Below are 23594 nucleotides of genomic sequence, written 5' to 3' on the forward strand. Positions count from 1 at the left end.
ATAAAAGCTGAAAGAAATCATTCTCTCTACTATTATTCTGACATTTCACATTCTTAAAATGAAATGGTGATCCTTACTAACCTAAGACAGGGAATTTTACTAGGATTAAATGTCAGAATTTGTGAAAAACTGAGTTTAAATAAATTTAGCTAAGGTTTATGCAAACTTCCAACTTCAAGTGTGTATATATATATATATATATATATTTTTTTTTAATATTTATGGGCCTAAAGGCAGAGACAATAAGAAGACAGAGTGGCAGAATAAATTCAACCACACCTTTTGTTTCATCACAAAACCAGAGAGCAACATCTGTCCTGTGAGGTCCTCAAAACGTATTACATGACCTACTACAGCATGGTCAAGCAAGTTAATGATTTCATCATTTTCGGGCTACTAAACAACTATTGATTTAGAAACACGGAGAGTTGCCTCAAGTCTCAAAGAAAACCGGTGCTGCCTCCACTATTCCAGCACCCTTTCAACTTCAACATTTCAACATCATCTAATCACCTATGCTAGTCCAATACAGTGACAACTAAAAACATTTAAAAAATAATTTAGTTTTCTGTTATAATCTCCACCCGGCACAGCCAGAAGAGGACTGGCCACCCCTCATAGCCTGGTTCCTCTCTAGGTTTCTTCCTAGGTTTTGGCCTTTCTAGGTAGTTTTTCCTAGCCACCGTGCTTCTACACCTGCATTGCTTGGGGTTTTAGGCTGGGTTTCTGTACAGCACTTTGAGATATCAGCTGATGTAAGAAGGGCTATATAAATACAGTTGATTTGAATTTGATTTAGTCCAATCAACGTCAGCTAAATATGATGTGGCTGTCCATTGTACTGATATCTGTGTTTGTGTGCGTGTGTGCAAGTCAAAAAACATGTTGACTCTCCCTACTTGTAGTGAAACGCCAATGCCATCCTCCTCTTTCATGTTGCCTAAACGGTCTATGACTCTGTCATGATACAGTACACACTTTTAGTTTTTGTTGTCCAAGGCTACCTGGCTAAAATTCCATTCCAGCTAGTTAACATTAGCATACTACATCTAGCTACATGTTGAACTTTCATCCTCTCAGGCCAGGGGCACAATGTCTGAATTTATAGTTGGATCAGAATCGGTGTTATAATCAATGGCCAGTACGGAAAATTAAGTAAAACCACAAGTCCAAATCATTATTTCCGTCCCTGGCTAATTTAGGAAAGTGCCATGCTCGCTGGCTTCTCTTGTATTCAATGCTACGGGCGGCAACAATATCATATTATTTTTGACCAGACCGCGTCAGATAGATGAGCTTCACAGAGACAGAGGGACGCTGTTTCACTCGCTCTGAATACTTTCTCTGCGAATTGAAGGAAAATTATGAAGCACAGAGACGAAAGATGCATTATTTCATGTCTTTTTTCTTTTTTGGGGTGGGAAGCCTGGCTTATCTTGGCTCCCATGAAGACATCACTGAAATGTGTAAGGTTTTGTTGTCAATTGGAACGCTTTAGGCTGTGTAAATTGAATTGAAAAGGGATAATTTGTTAGCAGTGACCCACACAGACACACATGAAGGCCAGATATGTTTATTCCTGTCACAGGCTCTCTGAGTGCTATACACACACATTCTACCCCCTCAACAATGCTATCCCAGTCCCACTCACATTCCCACTGCTCTCTGCTAGAGGTCTCTCCTTAAACAAATATTAGAGAGGATTAGTGTCAATGCTGGCCTTGTAAGTTGCAACCACTTTCCCTGACTTGTCCTGCAATGAGAAAGATGGTTCTGAGGCATTGGGTCCACCGGATTTCCAACCCCCAAAACTTCCAATCTCAGGGAGGACACTCAGCTGCTGAGTTGACTAATGTTATTCAAACAAAAATAAAACTAGAGTAAGTAACTATGTTTAATAGGACATTACAGAATGTTGTAATGAGATTACCTTTTGGTTACTTCTAATGTGTGTTGTTGATGGTCCTGTCCTGTAGGTGTTCCAGGCATCTCTGAAGCTGCTGCGGCTGCTGCTGACCCAGCTGATCCCAGGCCAGGCCCTGGGCAGAGCTGAGGTGGTCCACTGCGTGGAGCAGACCTGGCCCAACCTACTCTCCAGGACCGGGGACTCGGCCACCAGACTTCGGGCCATGGCCACAGCTTTCATCCAGGTGGGTAGAGTTAGATCAGGGATGGGCAACTTTGATGGAGGTGGGGGCCACAGAAAACTCCTCATGAGGGGCCACAGTTGCTCGTGGGTCTGTGTACCCACATACATACCTTCCCCCCCACACACACACATTGTTTAGCAAAACATTTTAGCGGCCCCCCTCTTGACAACGGAGATACATTTTTTTTTTTAAGTTTTACAGTAAATTTCATGCAATACTACACAGGAATATTTGCAGTTTTTTAAATTATATCTGAGTGAGACTAACAAAATCCATTGGGGCCCCCCGGCCAGTAATTCGACCATGATAACTAGTTTAGCGGCCAGCTAACTTAGCAATCTAAAAAATGGTAGCTGACATGGGGTAAATGACTATCAGTGACTAACACAAAAATAGAAACACTGCTGATGCACAGCAACATTTTACTGTACTAACTCGCAACAGTAAGTAGAGACCCCGGAGGGGGTGATTGATCCGAGGGCATTCAAAAGGGGAGCTGCGGGCTGCATCATTGAATACTTCAGCCAGGTGGGTTGATGCTCTATGGATGCACTTATTGTGCTCTGGCCAAATTCCCAACCTGGTCCCCTTCATTTGCAGACCTGATTTCTTGCTAGGCCTATATTGCTGTTCTAGTACGTTCCTAAACTACACTGTGATAGCAGGCCATTGTGTGGCAGGCGTTTGGCCACAAAATGTCTGCCACCGATCACCCAGGTGGGAACTACATGTTGGTAGTTGTGGATGAGATTAATTAGAGAATATTGCTGTACCATACATCACCATTCCATTACAAACGTCTCATTGACTGCATGCCATCGAGGCCCGCGCCCGATCTAGAACGTTTAGACATTTAGTTAACATTTACTGTAGCTCTGTTTGGATGAAGGGCTGGAGGTGTTGCAGCTGATTTCAAACTCTCCAACAAGCCCCATGTTGTACTAGAAATGTTGGGGCCCAACAGAGAATCAGAGGGTGTGGGTGGGTGGGTGGGTGGGGGGGGGTGTGGGTACTTGTGTGCGCAAAACATTATTGGCCTCGGTCTATATAAACAACAATGGACACACAAATTAAACTTTACATTTTTAGTAGTACCATAAAAATACACATAGCATGAAAGGGTCTTCTGGTCCATTCTAGGAGCAATAATACGTCCTTATCCATTATACATTCATCTCACTTTCCCAGAACATTATTGTGAGAAAAACATTGGTAGGGTACTGTAGGTTAGCATGCAATGACCTTTAAAGGCCCTTTACACATTATAGAACTTTAGCACAATGTTGCTTTAAAGGCTCTTGACTATGCACCTTTTAAAGATATTAGCGAATAGAGAACATGCTTGTATTGACGCTTTTCATGAATGTGCTTTGCCAACATAAAAATCACGCTTATGATTTAAGCATATGCACTTTAGATGGTGCCCAAATTTCTGGTGTTCCTACATATCTGGGTAGACGATAAGGTGTCTTTTTAAAAAGTATATTGATGAGTTATTTTAATTAATTCCAGTACCTTTCTATGGTGCAACTGTTGTGCCTAAGGTCTGCATTCTAGAACATTTTAAATGTATCATGTTTGTGTAGAGACCTTTTTGGGGGATGTTTTTCAGCATGAAACATGATTTGAAGGGTCATCCTGAACCTTTTTTATATTCACTTCTGTCATCACCAAGGACTGAGCACACATTCTGGGGTTTATTAAATCTTTACATTCCTGGTCGTAGCTCCCTCTCCAGCATTACTGCTTCTCCACTACTACCTCCTGGTTTCAAAATGGCTGCCTTTCCTCTTCCTCTCGCTCCTGTGCAGGATATGGCCCTGTTTAAAGAGGTGCAGGCCCTGCAGTTGGTCCCTGGGGAGCTGGTGAAGCCCATTAAATCCAACATCCCCACACGGCAGGCCCTGAGCAGGGCTGAATTACTGGAGAAGCTGCTGGGAGAACTGGGTACAGACAACTCAGGCTTCACTCTGGACAACGTCATGAAGGTAAACACTTAAGGCAACCATGATTTTTGTTACTCTCACTCCTGGAGGGTTGCAGTGTGTGCAGGCTTTTTTTTAAGAACAGTGGATGTCCACTCTCCTTTCATATTTGTTTATTTATTGTATCATTCAGAATTACATGGAGAGACAGAATAGAAAGTTTCAGGGCGGGTTTTGAACCCATGTGTGGTCTCGAGTCAGCAACCCTACCACTGCACCAGACTCTGGCACGTTTTTGCAGGCTTTTGAGCATTGTCGTCACCCTAGTGCCATTTGCTGTCACACATTTCTGGGCTCAGGCATAGATGGGAAGTAGAATCTGTAGTTCCACTATCCGGGCTCTTGAGAAGCAGTAAATGAAGACGCCCCAGAAGTCAATCAACACACTAGAGTAAAAATAGACTTTAGGCCTCCACTTATCTTTACTGTTGTCCATTTCTATGCAGTTCTGTACCATAGGTTGATCAGTGGAATTGAAGGATGAGAGAGGATGGCCAAATAGATGATGTCCGTGTTTTGAATCAGTCATCCTAATTCACTCAACTCAAATAGGCGTTAGTCACCTCTGGTCAGCTGTGGGCATGCAGTCATTGGTGAATGCGACAGCACACCCCAACTCTCTCTCAGGACAGAATATAATATTTTAGCTATGATGTACAATATAGCATTCACATAAGGCTCAGAAGCATACACACATATGCATAAATGTGTTCCACAAATGAACCACCAAATAAATAAACAATAAATAAATAACAAGCATATTGTGGCATACATTGCTTGAAATGCAAGAAGCAGTACCCAATGAACATAGGGAATAGTTGTTTTTTTTTCCATATAGACCAGGGCTCTCCAATCCTGTTTTTGGAGAGCTACTGTCCTGTAGATTTTCACTCCAACCCTAATCTTGTGGACCTGGTTCGAATAATTAGCTCGTTGATAAGCTAAATCAGGTTAGTTGGAACTGGGGTTGGAGCGAAAACCTACAGGAGGGTAGCTCTCCAGGAAAATGGTTGAAGAGCCATGATATAGACAAATGTTAATGAGAACATGTTCATTATCTTCTTTCTTGCATGCATCAAAGGTTAATGTATCACATTTTATTTTCCCTCTCTCTTTTTTCATATTTAGAGAAGTATAGCTATGTTTGGTAGGAATCCAGGAGCCAGGTTTTCTGAGTGAGTAGGCCTCATTCCCTTCATTCCACCACAGTGCAGGGATGTACAGTACTTGATGCATTGCTTAGAGCACAATAACAGTCCTGGGAAGAAGACAGACCTGGCTGCTAGGATGGTCAACATTGTCCCACGCAATTGTCTGTGTGGCAAAGTTCAGCAGGTAATCTGGTCTTTGAGATTTCTCTCCACTATTGAGATTGTGCAGTTGGGTCAGCGGCATGTCCCCTTGTTTCCTGGGGAAAGCGATTAGCAAAGTCCCGGGGGTGCCCACTTTGATGTATTCTCTCTCTCTCTTTCTTCTCTCAACAGTGACCTAGTATCTATGTGTCAACTATCCAAGTGTTGACAAAGTGGGCAGTGTGATTGTCTGTCCTCTAGTTGATGTCAGACTTCTTTTGGCCAGGCTCTGCTTCACCGCTGGCTTTATGGTAGGCGGGAGCAAATTGTTAAATTCTGCACCGGAGTCCCTCAAGATGAAGAGCCCCTGACGGTACTCTCCTCGGTGGCGCTTGTTTGTGTGCTTGCAGACAGCTAGCCCATGCACCAACTCCTTTATGGCAGCTCTTTTCAATGTTTGCTGAAAACTTTTGGGGTTAGCGTTGCATTCAGAGGCATTAGTGGGAGGGCATATAATGCTTGCTCGCTGCTTAAGACTGGAATTGGTTTCAGTTGAAAACTGTTGGTGTTCATTGACAGCCCCTTCAGGAGTCTTGGTGCACCACTTGGCCTAAAAACACATAATATGTAAACCCTGTGGGTTGTCAGTGAGGTGTTGTATGAAAATTGGTGTCTCGGTCATAAACGTGAATTCCCAGACCCAGTTTTCCAGTTTTGTCAACCCACCTGTTTGCTATTGTGAGAGGATGGCTTCATGTCCACCCTCAGGCCTGTGTTGTCTCACTGAACAATGGGGGTTTATGCAACTGAGCCGTACTGCTTGAGTTTCACACCTTCCTCCTCAGGCTCCCTCTTACAGAGGACAGACTGATGGGCACAGCAGGCCAGCTTGGGACTACTGTAGGGTCTATAACACGTAGGAACAAATCTGAAGAGGTCTGGATTGTGCACCTGTTGTCGTGTCTGACTCAAATATATTTAAGATAGTAGCCTATAGCATAACTTCCTAGTGGAATGCTTGCCACATTGACCAGATTGGTACGAACCCTGAATTTGATGGTAATTGAGCCTACCATTTCCCCATTCTCTTTAGTGAGTATAATGAGCCTGCACCTAGGCAGGGTTTTCCAAAGAATGTAAGAGATTAGTATCAAATAAGGAAATTCTTTGCTCTAGATTGCATGAAATGGCAGTTACAGGTGTTAAAAAAAACACAATCTCTGAGGCCTCCCTCTTGGTAGAAGTCAGTAGCACCACCTTGTTATAAAATCCTTGGGAGAACCCTGCTAGGTTGCTCTTTGCCCAGTGTAGGGTCAGCCGGGTTATTTCCCCCTGGTCCGAGGACTGATACATTTCTCCCTTTCCCCTCCGGTTACCTGGGAGATAGGCCGGAGCAAAGAAGTGATTGAATTTCCTGTAATTAAAATGAGAAGCAGAGAGAGACAACAGAATAATGGCTGCCTGTCCCCAGCCCATTGACAGAGTATAGGTGCCCTTTGTACACAGTTTGTAGAATGTAGAATTTCTTCAAATCAATCACATATGCAGGCTTTTTCATTCAGTCAAAAATAACTAATTTATACATCTGTGTGGTGCAAGCATGCTTGCTTCTTTTTGGACATGCAACCTCCTTTTGTATTTCATCCTCTGTACAGGTACATCATGCTAAACTCAGTATGTTGTAGCTTTTTTAGCCTGCTACTGTATCCTCTTTGTTTTTGCTTAATTTCTGTTAAGGCTCTTATAGGCGGTTTCCCAGACCACAAATGAAGCCTTGTTCTGGACTAAAAAACACTTTCAATGGAGATTCTCCATTAAGCAGGAGTTTTTTTGTCCAGGATTAGACTTAATCTGTCTCTGGTAAACCAGTCTTTTTGTTTCCGTTTCAGCTTTCTAAAAGCTCTTGTTCTCTCTTGTTCATCACTTCTGTGCCTCTGTGTCAGTTCTGTACAGGTGCGCTGCAGCACAGTGCGTCAGAGGTGAGAGAGACGGTCGTGCTCATCATCCTGGCTATGTACCGCCTGCACAAGACCGCCATCCTCAGCTACCTCCCGGCCAACGATGCCCCCACTCGCAAGAACGTCCTCTATAAAAACATACTTGACGGCTTCGCCAAGATTGATGGGCGGCCGGTGGAGTCACAGGCAAGGCTCGGCCCATCTGTGTGTTTGAATGAGTCATGACTTAACATTGGACACGCTGTGATTCTGAACAAGTTCTCAGTTGTTTTGGATGGGTGACAAGCTGCTTCTTTTCTGTCACTTGTGTTCTCTCACCCCATTAGTCCCATTAAGTAATGACTGTGCTACTGTTAAGTAATGTTCCACTGCTAAAATTCTGGCCGTGTCTCCTTGGGTAAGTTAAGGACACATCGTCATCACTGCAGTAGAGTCATGTCTGGAAGGCTTCCAGACATGACTGGGTTGTTAGAGAAGCATGGGAAAACTCAGAGAGGGAGAGGAAGAGCGATAGAGGAGAAGAAGAACGAGAGAGGGAGAGGAGAAAATGAATGAGTTTGTGAGAGACTTATACAGTACCATGGCATTAAGTGTGTCACTATACGTCTTTAATTTTGTTTCAGACGTCAAAGAAGGGAGGAGTACAGCAGGAGGGGGAGAAGGAGAAAGAGGAGATCCGTAGTCTTCGGGAGCAGCTGGCTGCCTTGAATGAGATCAGTGTAGGTGGAGCTGTCATCACTGCACTATTACCTAATTTCCTTCAACAGGCCAGCGTGTCTGTGTCACTCCTCCTTGTTGTGCACTCATTCCACTGTACTGTATGTCCACAGTATAGACCACTGAAGTAAATAGAACACACACGTAATAGTCTCTATGGTATTGATTATTTCCAAAAGACACTTAATCATATGTACCATTGTTATGGATATAATCACAGGTATATTGTTTTACAACACTTTTTAGACTGTATGTACTGTATCTCTGCAAGATGTTGATTTGCTGTTTTTTATTTTTTTTTAGAAGGGCAATTCCAAAGTGGAAAACGAGAAGGGAAATACCAAAGAACAGAAGAAAGAGGCTGTTAAAGTTGTAAAAACAGGTCGGTATAAACCCTATCCTCAACCACTGTTCACACGTATACTGACTTTGTTAAACCCACCTGAAATACCACAATGCTGGTTGCACCACTTTGAGGCATTATTTTAGGAACTACAATACACTGTCCCTTTAGTTTATAGTGACAGGTGAAAAATACCTGTTGCTTTCCAGGTGTCAAAACTGCACCCCAAAGCAACCCGGAAGATGCAGGAGATAAACAGTCTTCAGTTGTCAACAACTTGGACAAGTAAGTGTTGATGCCCAGCAAAATCAGAAAGGAATCTCCGAAGCTGACTGAAATGCTGTAAAATTGTCTCACGCATAAAAGAGTGGAAAACACCTAATTGTCAACATGGAATGCCTTTGAATTGTATTTTCCAGCCTGTATTTCTTCATAATGTGTTTCAGTCTGTGTATTCTTAATGTTATAGCGTATGTATATTCTGAATTGGTTTCAGCCTGTGTATATTCTCAATGTGTTTCGGTCGGTGTGTATATTCTCAATGTGTTTCAGCCTCTGTATATTCTGCAGTGAAAAAGATGAGTCCTTCACTGAGGATGGATTGGACCTGCACTATTGGAAGCACTGTCCTATGTTGCATTGCTGTGACCAATGTAGACAGGTACCCAAAGGCCAGTAGGGCCACTTCAAGTAACTCCTATCAAAAAAATTACAAAATGACCCATTGCGGAAGGACAATAGGGTGGGGAACCAGCAGGAGCTTTGGGTGGAGTAAGGATATGACCGTGTAGTGCGTAGACACATTAAAGTGTAGTTTTATGTGTCCTTGTGTTGGAGACCAGTGTGTTTTTGTGACTGACGTTGTCTCTCTCAGGTGGTTGAGATAGCCAGCCTCACAGAGCACCTGTTGGGGGAGTGTGAGAACAGGGCCAGGTTCAGTCAGTGCCCTTGCTGCTCAGAGGCCGTGTCCATTGACGAGCTCACCCACCACACCCAGAGCCCTGCCTGCAACCGTAAGACTCAACGTTCCTCTAGCACTAGCAAACTGCTAACTTTGCTAAGTTCTTACCCTGTTAACTATGCTAACCTTGCCAAATGCTTGATCCCTTATTTTAGTCTTTGTAAGCAAGTATATTCTTACAAGAATCCAACACAGCCAAGGATATTGAGTCTTTTGTGCTTGTTACTATAAACACTCATCTACTCTTTCATTCATGTCTGTTGGGTTGTCGAGTAAGCTCATTAAAACAGTACTTGTGTAAATGACTGATAGAAAGGAAACATTATCACTGAGAGGTAACGTCACTGCATGGAGTATATACATTGGTGCTCAACCAAAATGTGGCCAATCAGTTGAATCTATAGCTTGAATAGTGCTGAATAAAATGTATAGACAACATCCTTTCGGTTTGCGAGGGAATGGGAACAGTTGTTTTAAAACAATACCATGGCAGTGTTATTATTAGGCTAGCACGGTAAATGTATAACCATGTTCTAATACTTTCATTGTATTGTATTTTTAAGCAGAGGTCCGTGTGGTGTAATGACTGAATGGTCAGACAGCTACCAACAATGACACGAAGCTGCCATGTGAGGAGTCATAGGTGGCTTGTTTTAGCTAAACAACCAACCTGTCTATACATTTTGTCCGCTTTGTAAAGATTCAAAAACTATACTAAATGCCACCATCTCTGCTGAAATGAACTACCAAATGTAATTCTTGGTGAGTATGGAAAGCAATGGAGAGCAAGCACATTTGAGCCATATTAGCATAAACATGACATCAGTCAAAACACCTCAAAACAAGACATGGTATCAATAACAAGATACAATGAGCTGAAAAGAGTCATCTTTGATTCCCCACATGGTAGCTTCTTGTCATTGTTGCTAGCTATCTGGCCATCCAGAATCACAACAACACACAGACTTCTGCCTCATTGAAGCGTGTGCATTGTTTTCGTGACATTGGCAGCTAACCCATCTATAAGTGAATGTAACTCCGAGACAAAGCAAACATTGCAAACAAAGATTTGTATAACTAACCCAAGACCACAGCCTGTCTTTTCCAATGGGAACAAATGAGGCATAGTGGGCAGAAGAAGCAAGGAGGTAGGCAGAGCCAAGCACAAGCTAGAGAGAATAATCCCAACAGGGTGGAACCTAACAGGGTGAACATTTGGAGCCGAAATTAGCCATAGCTCTGTGGGTTAAGGTTAGAATAATGGTAAACACTTGAAGATTTTAACATTTAGAAATGTTATCATTGTGGCAATGTAGGAGTGAGACAGACTAACATAATGAAACATGGAAAAATAGATAAAACCAAGTGTTTATATTTATTTAGCTTTGGACCATTGCTTTCCCACCAAACAAATGATGACACTTCATGAACATGATGTCAATGTGGGAAGGGGCTGTTTTCTTAAAGGACTATTACTGCAAACTAACGGGGTGGAAAGTGATATCAGGGACACAATGTTAAATACTATAATAATAAATACAATCATGAAAAAAAGTTATAAAGTAATGAAGAAAGATATTCAATGTTATTATTTTATGGCTTCTATTTCTTGTAGAAGTTGATGAATAACACCGAAGGACATGGCAAAAATGCCACTGGAAAAAAAAGTTAAAAATGTGACCTTTTATATTTAAAGCCTTTTGCAATCCACATTTTACCCTACAAAATTATAATTCCTAGGGACAGAAAAGACACCGCATTGTAGGAACGACACAGCTAACTAATTCAGAACATCAACACATCACAAGCAGATGCAGAAAGGAAATCATTTTGGGCAATTTCACTTTTGATGTGATTTGATTGGTGTGATGCCAAATCCAAACTGGCCTCTCTTGGGGGGGGGGGTGTTTTGGTGCGCAAGGACCACCCACAGTTGCGCTCAGCTAAACACTGATTGGGTAATTATTTTATACTTTTTATGCTCACTGGGAACAATCAATCAAATGCTACAGCGGGAACATGTCATACTCTTTTTGTTCAGACAGCATTAGATACATGACAGGGGCGCTGATTCCCTCGCTCTGAAGATTTCTCCGGTGAGATAGGTGCTGTCAATTGCGAATTGAAGGGAAATGATAAAAACACATTAAATAGTTTTATACTAAATTAATGGACTTAATGGACTGATTAATGGCATGAATACATGCCACTGGTGGGCATTTTGGGGTTCTGTGCAGGGTTGTGCTACTCATGTTTCTCTTTGTTTTCAGCTCCTGGCTCAGTCAAAGGCTCCAACCACTGTCCTTTGTGTCACAACAACTTCATGTCTGGAGAAGAGGTGAGATTCTGTTGCACTCCCACAGATTATATAACAAAGGACTGCAAATACTGGCCTTGGTCTTTTTCACTGTAGCCAGTCACTGTCAGACTCGGGCCACCTAAGCATTTGGAAGGGCCACCTATGCATTTTTTGGGGATGACTAAGTTCAAACAGTAAAAAAATATATATATATACACAGTGCCTTGCGAAAGTATTCGGCCCCCTTGAACTTTGCGACCTTTTGCCACATTTCAGGCTTCAAACATAAAGATATAAAACTGTATTTTTTGTGAAGAATCAACAACAAGTGGGACACAATCATGAAGTGCAACGACATTTATTGGATATTTCAAACTTTTTTAACAAATCAAAAACTGAAAAATTGGGCGTGCATTTAGCAGTATTGATTTTGTTATAATTTGTTAGCAAAAGAACACATCATTAGGCATGGCAAAATGCATAGAATTGCAGACAATTCACTTTAAAACTGCAACATTTTCTCTCAGCTACATTGCAAAATGTGTAGAATTTACAGGAAGTGTGCTTTAAAACTGAAAAAAATGTCTTGCTAAAATCAAGCAGTTCCGACAGGCCACCACTTCATGCCACGCCCACCACCTATGCCCCTTTTTGATCCAGAAAAAAAACGGTGATTTCAACAGTAGTTCTTGTCAAAACACAAAATATGCCTGCATTATTTCAAAAATTTAGTTTATCAAATGTAGCAGTTTCAACTAAGACAGGTGCATGTTGTTTAGGCTGGGATTTAATCCGATCGTGCTTTGTCGGCTATGCACCTTTCAAAAGGAATGTTCCCGTCTTCGCTAAAACCACATTCACGGCAAACTGCATATGTGGGCTCATTCGAAAATTTGCTTTAAATGGCGCGTCGCCGAGAAAATTTGATTGGATTCAAACCTCGCTTTAGTTTAGTTTGTGTCACCTTTTGAGATTAGGGGGAAAAACGTGACACATGTTTAAAGTGGAACGGACAGCATTTTAACTTCTTTGCAGATATGAAACAAACATACAATCATATCAGTAAAAAATATCAAATTCCCAGTTTATGCAACAACAAACAAAAAAAATACTTAAAATATAGGTACTATTTGACCCAACATGCCATGATGTTGGCAGAATAGATGGATTCGGTTCAATGCGTGATTAATATAACTCACCAATACATTTCTTTTTAGTCCAAAAAATATTGCTATCAGGTTGTAATTCACAGCTGGCCTGGTACATTGTTTGCTGCCTCTATTCGGGATGCACCGTTTCAGTGTCAATGACTCACTATTTTGGACAAAAACTGACGAATGTAACTAAGGCGGGGCATGTCAATAGAACCAAACTAGTGAGGGCAATGATCACAAATCAGTCATAACGTGGCTAATATGCTAGTGTATCTTTTTATGTAGCAAGCTACAAACACTAGTTAGCTAACTGCTAGGAGGACGTCATGTCATTGGAGGAGTGGTTGAGTGCCTGACTTTTTCCCCCCTTTTATCGTTTTTTGGTGGCTACACAGCTACGGCAGAGATGCACGTGTCATTTAGTTTGAAATTGAATTGCTTTGCTAGCTATTTTACCATATCTCTTGCGTTCGTGAATTCACTGTGGCTAGCTACCTACTCCGATTTCAGAGCACTCTTGTGTGAGTGTGTCAGAGCGCAGAATAACTGAATTTACGAACACGCAACACCTGCTGAATTTGTGCCACATTGTGAAACTTCTGTTGCGCGTTTATTGTGAACACTGAGGCTGTAACCTCTTTAATTACAATTATAACAGTGGCCAAGTAGGCTGCTGTGGCAATTGGATTATAATGTAGGCCTATCAGTGGCCTAACATCAAAAACAATGAAGAAAATGTATCCCATAACATTTTAACATGAAAATAGCTGTCATCCAGCCTACAGTAGCAGCCAATGGGTGGTGTTTAATGTAGACCTACATCCCATGAGACTTTTGGAAAAATTATGCAGGGCTTGACATAAACCTGTTTTTCCACTTGACCTTCAGACAAGGAGGTGACTGAATGTGCTATGTGATGCAAGAAACCACTTTACAAAATAAAGTTTATTATTATTATTCCCATACCATTATTACAGATAATCACACATATTATGCTTCCCTCTGCCTATTGGCCACTTAGTTTATTGAAGCCTGTCTCAAAATACAACACTGCCCCTTTAAGACAGAAAAAAATGTTCTTTACCTGACTCACTTTTCAAAGATGGCTAGAAATGCACATGTTTTGTGCTCTTGTAGGAAGCAACAACTCCCCCATTGTTGACTAGAAATTAGCTATAACTAGGCTAATAACTCACTTACTAGCAAAAAATATTAACAAATGTGCACATTTGGCTATATCCAGCTCTCGCTTTGATCGCAAATCAAGCGCATCTACTCGCGACCACTCATGCTCTAAACATAGTCCAGTTCAAAGTGAATGGCATAGGTCCATATACGGCAATGGTCTATTTGCATATGTAACTCACCACTTGGATTCGGTCTTATGTAGCAAAATTTGAAATTGTGTTTTTACATTGGATAAAAGTAGACCCGGAGCTACAAAATGGTATATCATACTGCATTGTTGAGGAGCAATGGGAAAGTAATTCTGCTTTGAAAGTTGATAAATTTGTTCACTCACTTTTGAGAAAATGGCCTTTGAAATGTTTTGGTATCTAGTGAAGAGCTCCACTTTGTTTAAACCCATTCAGCATCGTTCACACCCTCTTAAGCTTTAGCCCCACCCATCTTGTTTCGCCCTCTGAGCTTTCAAAGCGCACACTTGAAGCTCTGGCCGATGATTTGTTTCCCTAGGATAACATGAAAACAGCCTAACCAGCTCTGCTGGCAAAAATTCATTATGCTTCTTTGCTCTAACTAGCAAAGCAAACAACTCTGGGATACAAATAACAACGTCCGCTACAGAGCCAGCCAGCTAACATTAGCTAGATAGCTAACAGTACACTTTAGCTTTAAATGAAACCACTTTCTGTCAAAATTAGAAATGTGTAATATCTGAAAATGTAGCTAGCTATCTTACCTGTATACATCATCATGCATGATGGACATGTCTCCCTATCATGAATGTCATGCCACAGTTGCTCTTGTTTGAAGATGTAATCCAGAGACAGGTATTTTCTCCATCTCTTTAGCTATCATACTCTAATTCCACTGATTTCAAAACTTGATCCTTCAGACAGTGGAGAGTAACACTTAGCTATGCAACTCCACTACACAATGCATTTACAAAAAGAGCCGTGTTCGACAGAATTACCAACACAGACTGACCAGCTCAAATAGGCCTTCTATATGGCAGACCAATCCTCTCTCCTCTCTCAGCATGTCCAGCCACTCATGGCTAGTGGGAAGTGACTTTCTTTCTGTGGTTTTAACCAACAAGGCTCATAATTTAACAATTGTATTCGTATTTACAGATGGCATACAAGTTTGTTATTAAGGTACATGAAAGTTCACATGTTCAAGAAGGCATTTCTGTCAAAAATTTTGATATAAAAAAAATGAAGTTCAAACAGCTCTCCTGTGAAGTCGTGAATTGCGACATATGCCTAATTTCCTGAATCGGGTCACGTATAGGGATACTGCAGCTCTGATTGGTTATGCCGCACCGATCTGGTCTGTAGAGTATGGGCTGAGTTGTGCCTGTCAATGCAATCGAATTCTACTCCGTTGTGTTCCGCCTACAAGAAAATCTCTTGCATATTTCGTTTTGTATGTTGCAATGGAAGTGGCTAATATTGGCAATTCCCACAGTAGAGGGAAACATTGATAGTGTTAACTAAAGGGGAAAACTAGAAAGTTGAGTGAAGTTCAATCTCTTGCTTCTCTGCGCGGGCTAATATTTAGTCTGTGCGACAGTCCCAGGGGAGCTGCACGTAGTTTAGAGGAAACTTTGCTCATGAACGATCTATATAACATGTAAACAGCCTAACCAGGTTAGTGAGGTGTTCTCTCATTTGTGTATGGAAATAGCAAGCTAGCCAACTTTAGCCAGTTAGCTTGGGTGCTTGGTTGGGACAACGCAAGCTGCAGAAGGACGAGCAGGCTATTCCCCATCGTTTATCAGTGCAATTTTAACTGCCAACCAGCTGAAAAAGTTTGAGAGGGTTTATCTAATGTTCCTTCGTTAGAGTTTAGCTCATCTTTCTCTGGCTTGCATTAGTTGTTGATCTTGTTGTTGTTGAGATGCATATAGGGAAAGAGCCAACCTTTTTATGATTGTATGATAAATAGAACTGTAACGTTCCCAAAATGTAAGAGGACTCCCGTGGTATTTAGGTACATATTTGCAGAAATCCATTCAAGTGTATTTTGAGGCTTTTGCCGAAATGCATTCTAATGATCTAAAGTTGCGCTGTTGCAACTGCCTGTAAATACAGTCCAGTTCAAAGTGAATAATGGCAGGCCCTTGTTTGCATATAGGCCTACTGTACCTCTGATTGGCTATGGTGCACATGTCTGCGTAGACTCCGGTCCTGGACAAGACAAATGTTTTTATTCGATTTTATTTACTGCAGTTGTCTAATTGTACAAATGCACGGCTGCTTTCCCACTCTATATTGCTATAGAATTGTCATAAATGCTTTAGTATACGTAATTCCCAAACATTTTAAGAATTCATGAAAACTTGAAAATGGCCATATCTAAGCGCTCGTTTGTCAGATTTTTTTTTTTTAAGTGTAATTCTTCCTGGGGGTGTATATTAACAGATTTTAATAAGATTTCATGTTGCTAAAATGCTTTCAGTTCCACTTTAAAGTGAATGAAGTGAATAAAATACTAAGTAGATAGATATAAAGGTGGTTTAAGACTTGTAAGGGCATTCACTAGCACAAACAGTGTTACTGTGCCTCTCTCTTTTCCTCCCTCTGTCAATCTGCCACCACCCAGAGTGCTGTTAATGTTAGGCTTAAGGACCAAACAGCTGTGTGGAAAACATTGTCTGTCTTTAAAGTCACAGTGGACTCCAAAGCCCTCACTTCAAAATATAAATGTTGTTAATCCAAAGGAAAATAAAATGTGACAACTTTTCTTGCGTTATGATTTTCTTTTGGGCATGGCATTTTGGAAAAAATCTAACTGTTGAAGATGTAATCGCCTTTCAGTTTCTTTCTCCGATGTTCATTTGTATTTTTTTCCCTAATCAATCATACAGCTTAGCTCACGGCAAAGCATCTTCTTCCTTTACTCTATTCCATCGTTTGATACTTGGGCATTCCATGTTGCCTGGCCACTTAAGTCAGGGAGGGGCAACTCCAGTCCTCTGGGGCCTGATTGGTGTCGCACCTTTCCCCCAGCCTTAAAGCTAACACACTTGATTAAACTGAATACCATGATTAGTTGATTATTGGAGTCCGGTGTGTTAACTGAGGCTGGGGCAAAAGTGTGTCACCAATCCAGGCCCCCGAGAGTTGCCCATCCCTGACTAAAGTAATAAAATGCTCTTGTGTCCACGGGGCAAACGAAACACTGGCAGCACCTCTAACCACCTCAAACCTTTCATCCTTCTGATGAAATGGCTCAAAACAAGGCTGACATGTTACAATACAATACTATTCAACTTTGTCCATATGTTACAATGTAAATTCGTCTGCTGCGCTGTACTCAATGATAACTTTTCTGCTTATGCTTTTGTTTCTCAATGTCTTACCCACCACTATTGTGTCTGGCCAAAGAGATCTATTTTCATGTCATCTGACCATAGCACCGGTTCCAATCCAAGTGCCAATGCTGTTTAGGTCTGCGGGTAGCACTCCCACCTCTATACTTTCTCTTCCTCTGTATCTGCTGCTAAAGCCATTTTCTGGCACTCTAAATGTCAAGCTTCTGCCTCTAACCCTATGAAACTTTTTTTCCACATTCTCCCTCTCTGCAGACGACTTTGTCAACCACTTTGGAGAAAAAAAGGTTAACGACATCCACTCCTCATTCACTCAGCTTATTCATTCCACTGGTCCCAGTCACACAGAACTACCCTCCGCCTTGACCTCTTTCTCCCCTCTCTCCTGATGAAAGCCAGTGCCTAGTGGGGTCAGGCCACTTGACAACCTGCCTGCTCAACCCCCTCCCTTTCTACAGACCAGCTCTGAAGACCTCCCATTCTTCACTCCCCTCCTCCCTCACTCGACTCCTCTCACGTCAAAAATTAGACACTTCAGCGTGCTGTTTCTGACCAACTCTTTTACGGTCTCTCTCAGAATGATCTTCTTAACCCTAACCAGTCAGGCTTCAAGACGGGTCACTTAACTGAGACTGCTCTTGTGTGTCATGGAGGCTCTCCACACTGCCAAAGCTGACTCTTTCTCCTCTGCTCGCATCCTACTAGATCAATCCGCTGTCATCAACACCGTGAACCATAAGACCCTCCTCTCCACCCTCTTTGGGCTATGGGCGTCTCAGGGTCTGCACACCCTTGGATTGCATCCTACCTGGCAGGCCGGTCCTACCAGGTGACGTGGAGAGGATCTGTGTCAGCACCACTTACTCTCACGACTGGTGTCCCCCAGGGCTCAGATCTACGCCCTCTTCTCTCTATACACCAAGTCGTTCAGCTCTGTCACATCCTCACATGGTCTCTCCTATCATTGCTATGCGGATGACACTCAACTACTTTTCTCCTTTCCCCCCTTCTGACACCCAGGTGGCGACACGCATCTCTGCGTGCCTGGCAGATATCTCAGCTTGGATATCGGTCCACCAGCTCAAGCTCAACCTCGACAGGATGGAGCTGTACTTCCTCCCGGGGAAGGTCGGCCCGCTCCAAGACCTCTCCATCATGGTTGACAACTCCATGGTTTCTCCCTCCCGGTGACCCTTGGCGTGACTCTGGACACCCTGTCGTTCTCTGCAAACATCAAAGCAGTGACTCTGTCCTGCAGGTTCATGCTACAACATCTGTAGAGTACAACCCTACCTCACACAGGAAGCGGTGCAGGTCCTATTCCAGGCACTTGTCATCTCCCGTTTGGACTACTGCAACTCTGTTGGCTGGGCTTCACGCTTATGTCATCAAACACCTACATCTTATCCAGAACGTTGCAGCCCGCCTGGTGTTCAACCTTCCCAATTTCTCCCATGTCACCCTGCTCCCGAACACTCCACTGGCTTCCAGTCGAAGCTCGCAGCCACTACAAGACCATGGTACTTGCCTACAGAGTAGCAAGAGGAACTGCCCTTCCCTACTTTCAAGCTATGCTCAAACCCTACACCCCAACCTGAGCACTCCGTTCTGCCACCTCTGGTCTCTTGGCTCTCCCACCCCTATGGGAAGGCCGCTCCCGCTCAGCCCAGTCCAAGCTTCTGTCCTAGTACCCCAATGGTGGAACTAGCTTCCACCTGGATAGCAAAGTTTCTGCCCATCTTCCGAAAACATTTGAAACCCTACCTCTTATTCAAATTATCACCCAATTGCCTTTGGTGAACTAACATTCACACTTGACTTTTTTTTCACTCACACTGTCACGAGAATTAGGTTCTCAATGTTCATAAACCAATTCATTTAAATTACTCAGTCTGTGGCCAGGATTTGTAAGATACTGTGTTATGTTAATGACTGTGTTATGTAGTTGTTCCACCTAGCTATATGAATGCACTAACTGTAAATCATTCTGGATAAGAGTGTCTGCTAAATGACTAAAATGTACTCCAGGAGGTGGTATGGTCAGATGACATGCAAATAGAGATTATTTGGCCACCACACCAGTGGAAGGTTTGGTGTTGAAGAACTGAAGCATATGCAGAAAAGTACCTCATACCTATGGTAAAATATGGTGGTGGATCTTTGATGTTATGGGGCTATTTTGCTTCCACTGGACTACCAAGGACCAGGACATTTTAGCCAAAAACCTGGTTGCCTCTGCCAGGTGGCTGACACTTGGCCGCAAGTGGATCTTCCAGAAAGACAGTAACCCTATGCACTAATCAAAAGCCACAAAGAAATTATTAATTTACCACAAAACCAACCGTATAAAATAATGTAATTTCCAACTTTTGGAGCATACAATATAGCTCAGTATTTTTATTATTTATTTTGGTCGTTTTTGATCATCTTTATCAAGGGTGCAAATAATTATGGGCCTAAGTATATATCATGATATTAAAAGGTCAAAAATGTATATAGCAATTGCAGATTACCCCTTTTAAATAGTAAGAAATATGTTCTTTATCAGGGCTGTTATGTATCAGTCCTGGAGGGCCGAAACACTTCTGGTTTTCATCCTCTCCTTCTAATAAGGGACTAATTCAGAACTGGGATACCAGGTAAGTGCAATTAACTACCAGGTAGAAACAAAAACCTCCAGGACCAGAATTGCACAGCCCTGATCTTTTAAGGATGATGAGTATTATACAGTGGCAAGAAAAGGTATGTGAACCCTTTGGAATTACCTGGATTTCTGCATAAATTGGTCATCAAATTTGATCTGATCTTCATCTAAGTCACAACAATAGACACACATAATGTGCTTAAACTTTTAAAACACAACTTATTGTATTTTTCTTGTCTATATTGAATACATCATTTAAACATTCACAGTGTAGGTTGGAAAAAGTATGTGAACCCCTAAGCTAATGACTTCTCAAAAAGCTATTTGGAGTCAGGAGTCAGCTAACCTGGAGTCCAATCAATAAGACGAGATTGGAGATGTCGGTTAGAGCTGCCTTGCCCTATAAAAAACACTCTCAACATTTGAATTAGCTATTTACAAGAAGCATTGCCTGATGTGAACCATGCCTCGAACAAAAGAGCTCAGAAGACCTAAGAATTGTTGACTTGCATAAAGCTGGAAAGGGTTACTAAAGTATCTCTAAAAGCCTTGATGTTCAGCAGTCCAGGGTAAGCCAAATTGTGGAGAAAGTTCAGCACTGTTGCTACTCTCCCTAGGAGTGGCCGTCCTGCGAAGATGACTGCAAGAGCACAGCGCAGTATGCTCAATGAGGTTAAGAAGAATCCTAGAGTGACAACTAAAGACTTACAGAAATCTCTGGAACATGCTAACATCTCTGTTGATGAGTCTACGATACATGAAACACTAAACGAGAATGGTGTTCATAGGACACCATGGAAGAAGCCACTGCAGTCCAAAAAAAAACATTGCTGCACGTTTGCAAAACTGCACCTGGATGTTCCAAATATTTTGTGGACAGATGAAACTAAAGTTTAGTTGTTTGGAAGGAACACACAACACTATGTGTGGAGAAAAGAAGGCACAGCACACCGACATCAAAACGTCATCCCAACTGTAAAGTATGGTGGAGGGAGCACCATGGTTTGGGGCTGCTTTGCTCTCTCAGGGCCTGAACAACTTGCTATCATCGACGGAAAAATGAATTCCCAAGTTTATCAAGACATTTTGCAGGAGAATGTAAGACTATCTGTCCACCAATTTAAGCTCAACAGAAGTTGGGTGATGGAAGAGGACAACGACCCAAAACACAGAAGTAAACCAACAACAGAATGGCTTCAACAGAAGTCCTGACCTCAACCCGATTGAGATGTTGTGGCATGACCTCAAGAGAACAGTTCACACCAGACATCCCAAGAATATTGCTGAACTGAAACAGTTTTGTAAAGAGGAATGGTCCAAAATTCCTCCTGACTGTTGTGCAGGTCTGATCCTTAACTACAGAAAACGTTTTGAGGTTATTGCAACCAAAGAATGGTCAACCAGTTATTAAATCCAAGGGTTCACATTTTTCCCACCCTGCACTGTGAATGTTTACACGGTGTGTTCAATAAAGACATACAATTAAACATTTTCTTGTGTTATTAGTTTAAGCAGACTTTGTTTGTCTATTGTTGTGACCTAGAGGAATCAAATTTCATGACCGAATTATGCAGAAATCCAGGGTTCACATACTTTTTCTTGCCACTGTAAATATAAATATTAGAAAAGAATGTAAATGATCTATTTGAGCTGCATTGTCAATGCATGTCAACACTAAGCCTCCTTTTTGGGGAAATTTGACAGTGTGACTTCTGTATATAACATCCGGAACCTGTTCGTGTGTCAGTCAGGCAAAGATTGAAAATGTCTTTCAGCGACTTTGGAACTGTTGTCTGTGCCAAATAATTTTGTATCATGCTTTGTGCTGCTGCCATGTTGTGTTGCTGCCATGCTGTGTTGTCTTAGGTCTCTCTTTATGTAGTCTTGTGGGGTCTCTCTTGTTGTGATGTATGTTTTGTCCTACATTTTTATTTTTAATCCCTCATCCCCGCAGGAGGCCTTTTGGCTTTTGGTAGGCCGTCATTGTAAATAAAAATGTGGTCTTAACTGACTTGCCTTTTTAAATTCATAAAAACACACATGCAGTGTCCTTCTTAAGATGAACTGAGGAGGCACATTTTCAGGAAGCCCTCAAGCAGCGCTGCCACATTCATTCTCCCTCGCACTTCTCCTTCTTACCTTCGACAAGGAAAACTCTCAGTAGCAGTTGAACCTCTGCGGCCCAAACCCTTGCCTGCCTGGTGTGCCAGAAAAACCCCTGTGTTGGAGAGCCAAGTCGGCCATTAGCCAGGCTCTGACACCGGCCCACAATGCTGCTGCAAAGCAAAGGCATGCATGGAGTAAGAGCGAGAGAGAGTCAATTTTGTAGGCCAGCAGCAGACTGACTTGCACTTTGTCCTCCAGGCCTGGAAGGCACACCTCATGGGCCGAGAGGGCTGTAAACAGAACTCACGGAGGACTGCGGTATTGCAGAGAGCCCAGCTGGCACAAGGTAAGTCATTCATACACCCACTTAACCCCCCCCCCCCCGCTCTTCCACCCAAGCCTGGGGGAGTAGTGTTAGACCCATGGAAAGGGCCCATGCTGCATATTGGTCAAATATAGAGCTGTGTTCCAGTCTCATGCTGAGAGATGCATTGAAATGTCAATTTGTTGTATAGTAAATAATGTGTTTTGCATTCTTGTGAATTCATAAAAACTGAAAAAGGCAGTAATGCTTTCAAAATGCAAAACCAATTAGTGGATGTGAATGATCAGTACAGTATGTGCTCAAGTGATAGTTCATTGGTTACGAATTTTGTCTGTTTTATACCCTTTAACTGAAAGTTTATTTTTTTTGTTTGTATTTGTCATTTCCTGACCTTTGCCATCACAGGAATTTTCATGTTTTTTCCTCTGTCCTTTGTGTGCGCATACATGCATGCCAGTCAGTGGTGGCTGCTGAGGGGAGGACGGCTCATAATAATGACTAATGACTGGAATGGAGTAAATGGAATGGCATCAAGCGTTTGCTGTATTTGATACTATTCCACTCCAGCCATTACCTTGAGCCCGTCCTCCCCAATTAAGGTGCCACCAATCTCCTCTGATGCACATTCTGCAAACGTGTACACACACACACAGCATTCAAACACTGTACAACCTTATTGCCTTGCAGGTTACCTGTATACAGTATACACAAGGCAATTCCAGACTGAAAATATTTTTGCTATCAGATTGTTCTGGCAATTCTCACATAGAAACTTAATTGGGAGGAAAGATGTTTGGCATGCTTTTACATTTGTATTTTTATTTATTTTTTAAAATCATGATGAAAAGTGGCCATTTTAGGCCATTTTTAGACCTACAGTGCATTCGAAAAGTATTCAGACCCCTTGACTTTTTCCACATTTTGTTACGTTACAGCCTTATTCTAAAATTGATTCATTTGTTTCTCTCAATCTACACACAATACCCCATAATGACAAAACAAAAACGGGTTTTCAGAAAGGTTTGCAAATGTATAAAACAATGTACATAAGTATTCAGACCCTTTACTCAGTACTTTGTAGCACCTTTTGGCAGCAATTACAACCTCAAGTCTTCTTGGGTATGATGCTACAAGCTTGGCA

At 42.0% G+C, this 23594-nt stretch overlaps 1 protein-coding gene across 2 annotated transcripts in view; it reads left to right on the forward strand.

The window, feature by feature from the left end:
* The window catches only part of cep104 (centrosomal protein 104), a 41055-nt gene that overhangs the window by 14504 nt on the left and 2957 nt on the right, over window positions 1-23594 (forward strand). For both annotated transcript variants that reach the window (XM_064922742.1, XM_064922741.1), the window contains exons 12-21: window positions 1977-2150; window positions 3962-4138; window positions 7371-7571; window positions 8009-8104; window positions 8406-8484; window positions 8655-8730; window positions 8998-9106; window positions 9320-9458; window positions 11677-11744; window positions 22387-22474. In XM_064922742.1, coding sequence (XP_064778814.1) covers window positions 1977-2150; window positions 3962-4138; window positions 7371-7571; window positions 8009-8104; window positions 8406-8484; window positions 8655-8730; window positions 8998-9106; window positions 9320-9458; window positions 11677-11744; window positions 22387-22474 — 1207 coding nt within the window. The remainder of the gene's footprint in view (window positions 1-1976; window positions 2151-3961; window positions 4139-7370; window positions 7572-8008; window positions 8105-8405; window positions 8485-8654; window positions 8731-8997; window positions 9107-9319; window positions 9459-11676; window positions 11745-22386; window positions 22475-23594) is intronic.

Source organism: Oncorhynchus masou, chromosome 18, assembly GCF_036934945.1.
Source record: "Oncorhynchus masou masou isolate Uvic2021 chromosome 18, UVic_Omas_1.1, whole genome shotgun sequence".
Classification (NCBI taxonomy): Eukaryota; Metazoa; Chordata; class Actinopteri; order Salmoniformes; family Salmonidae; genus Oncorhynchus; species Oncorhynchus masou.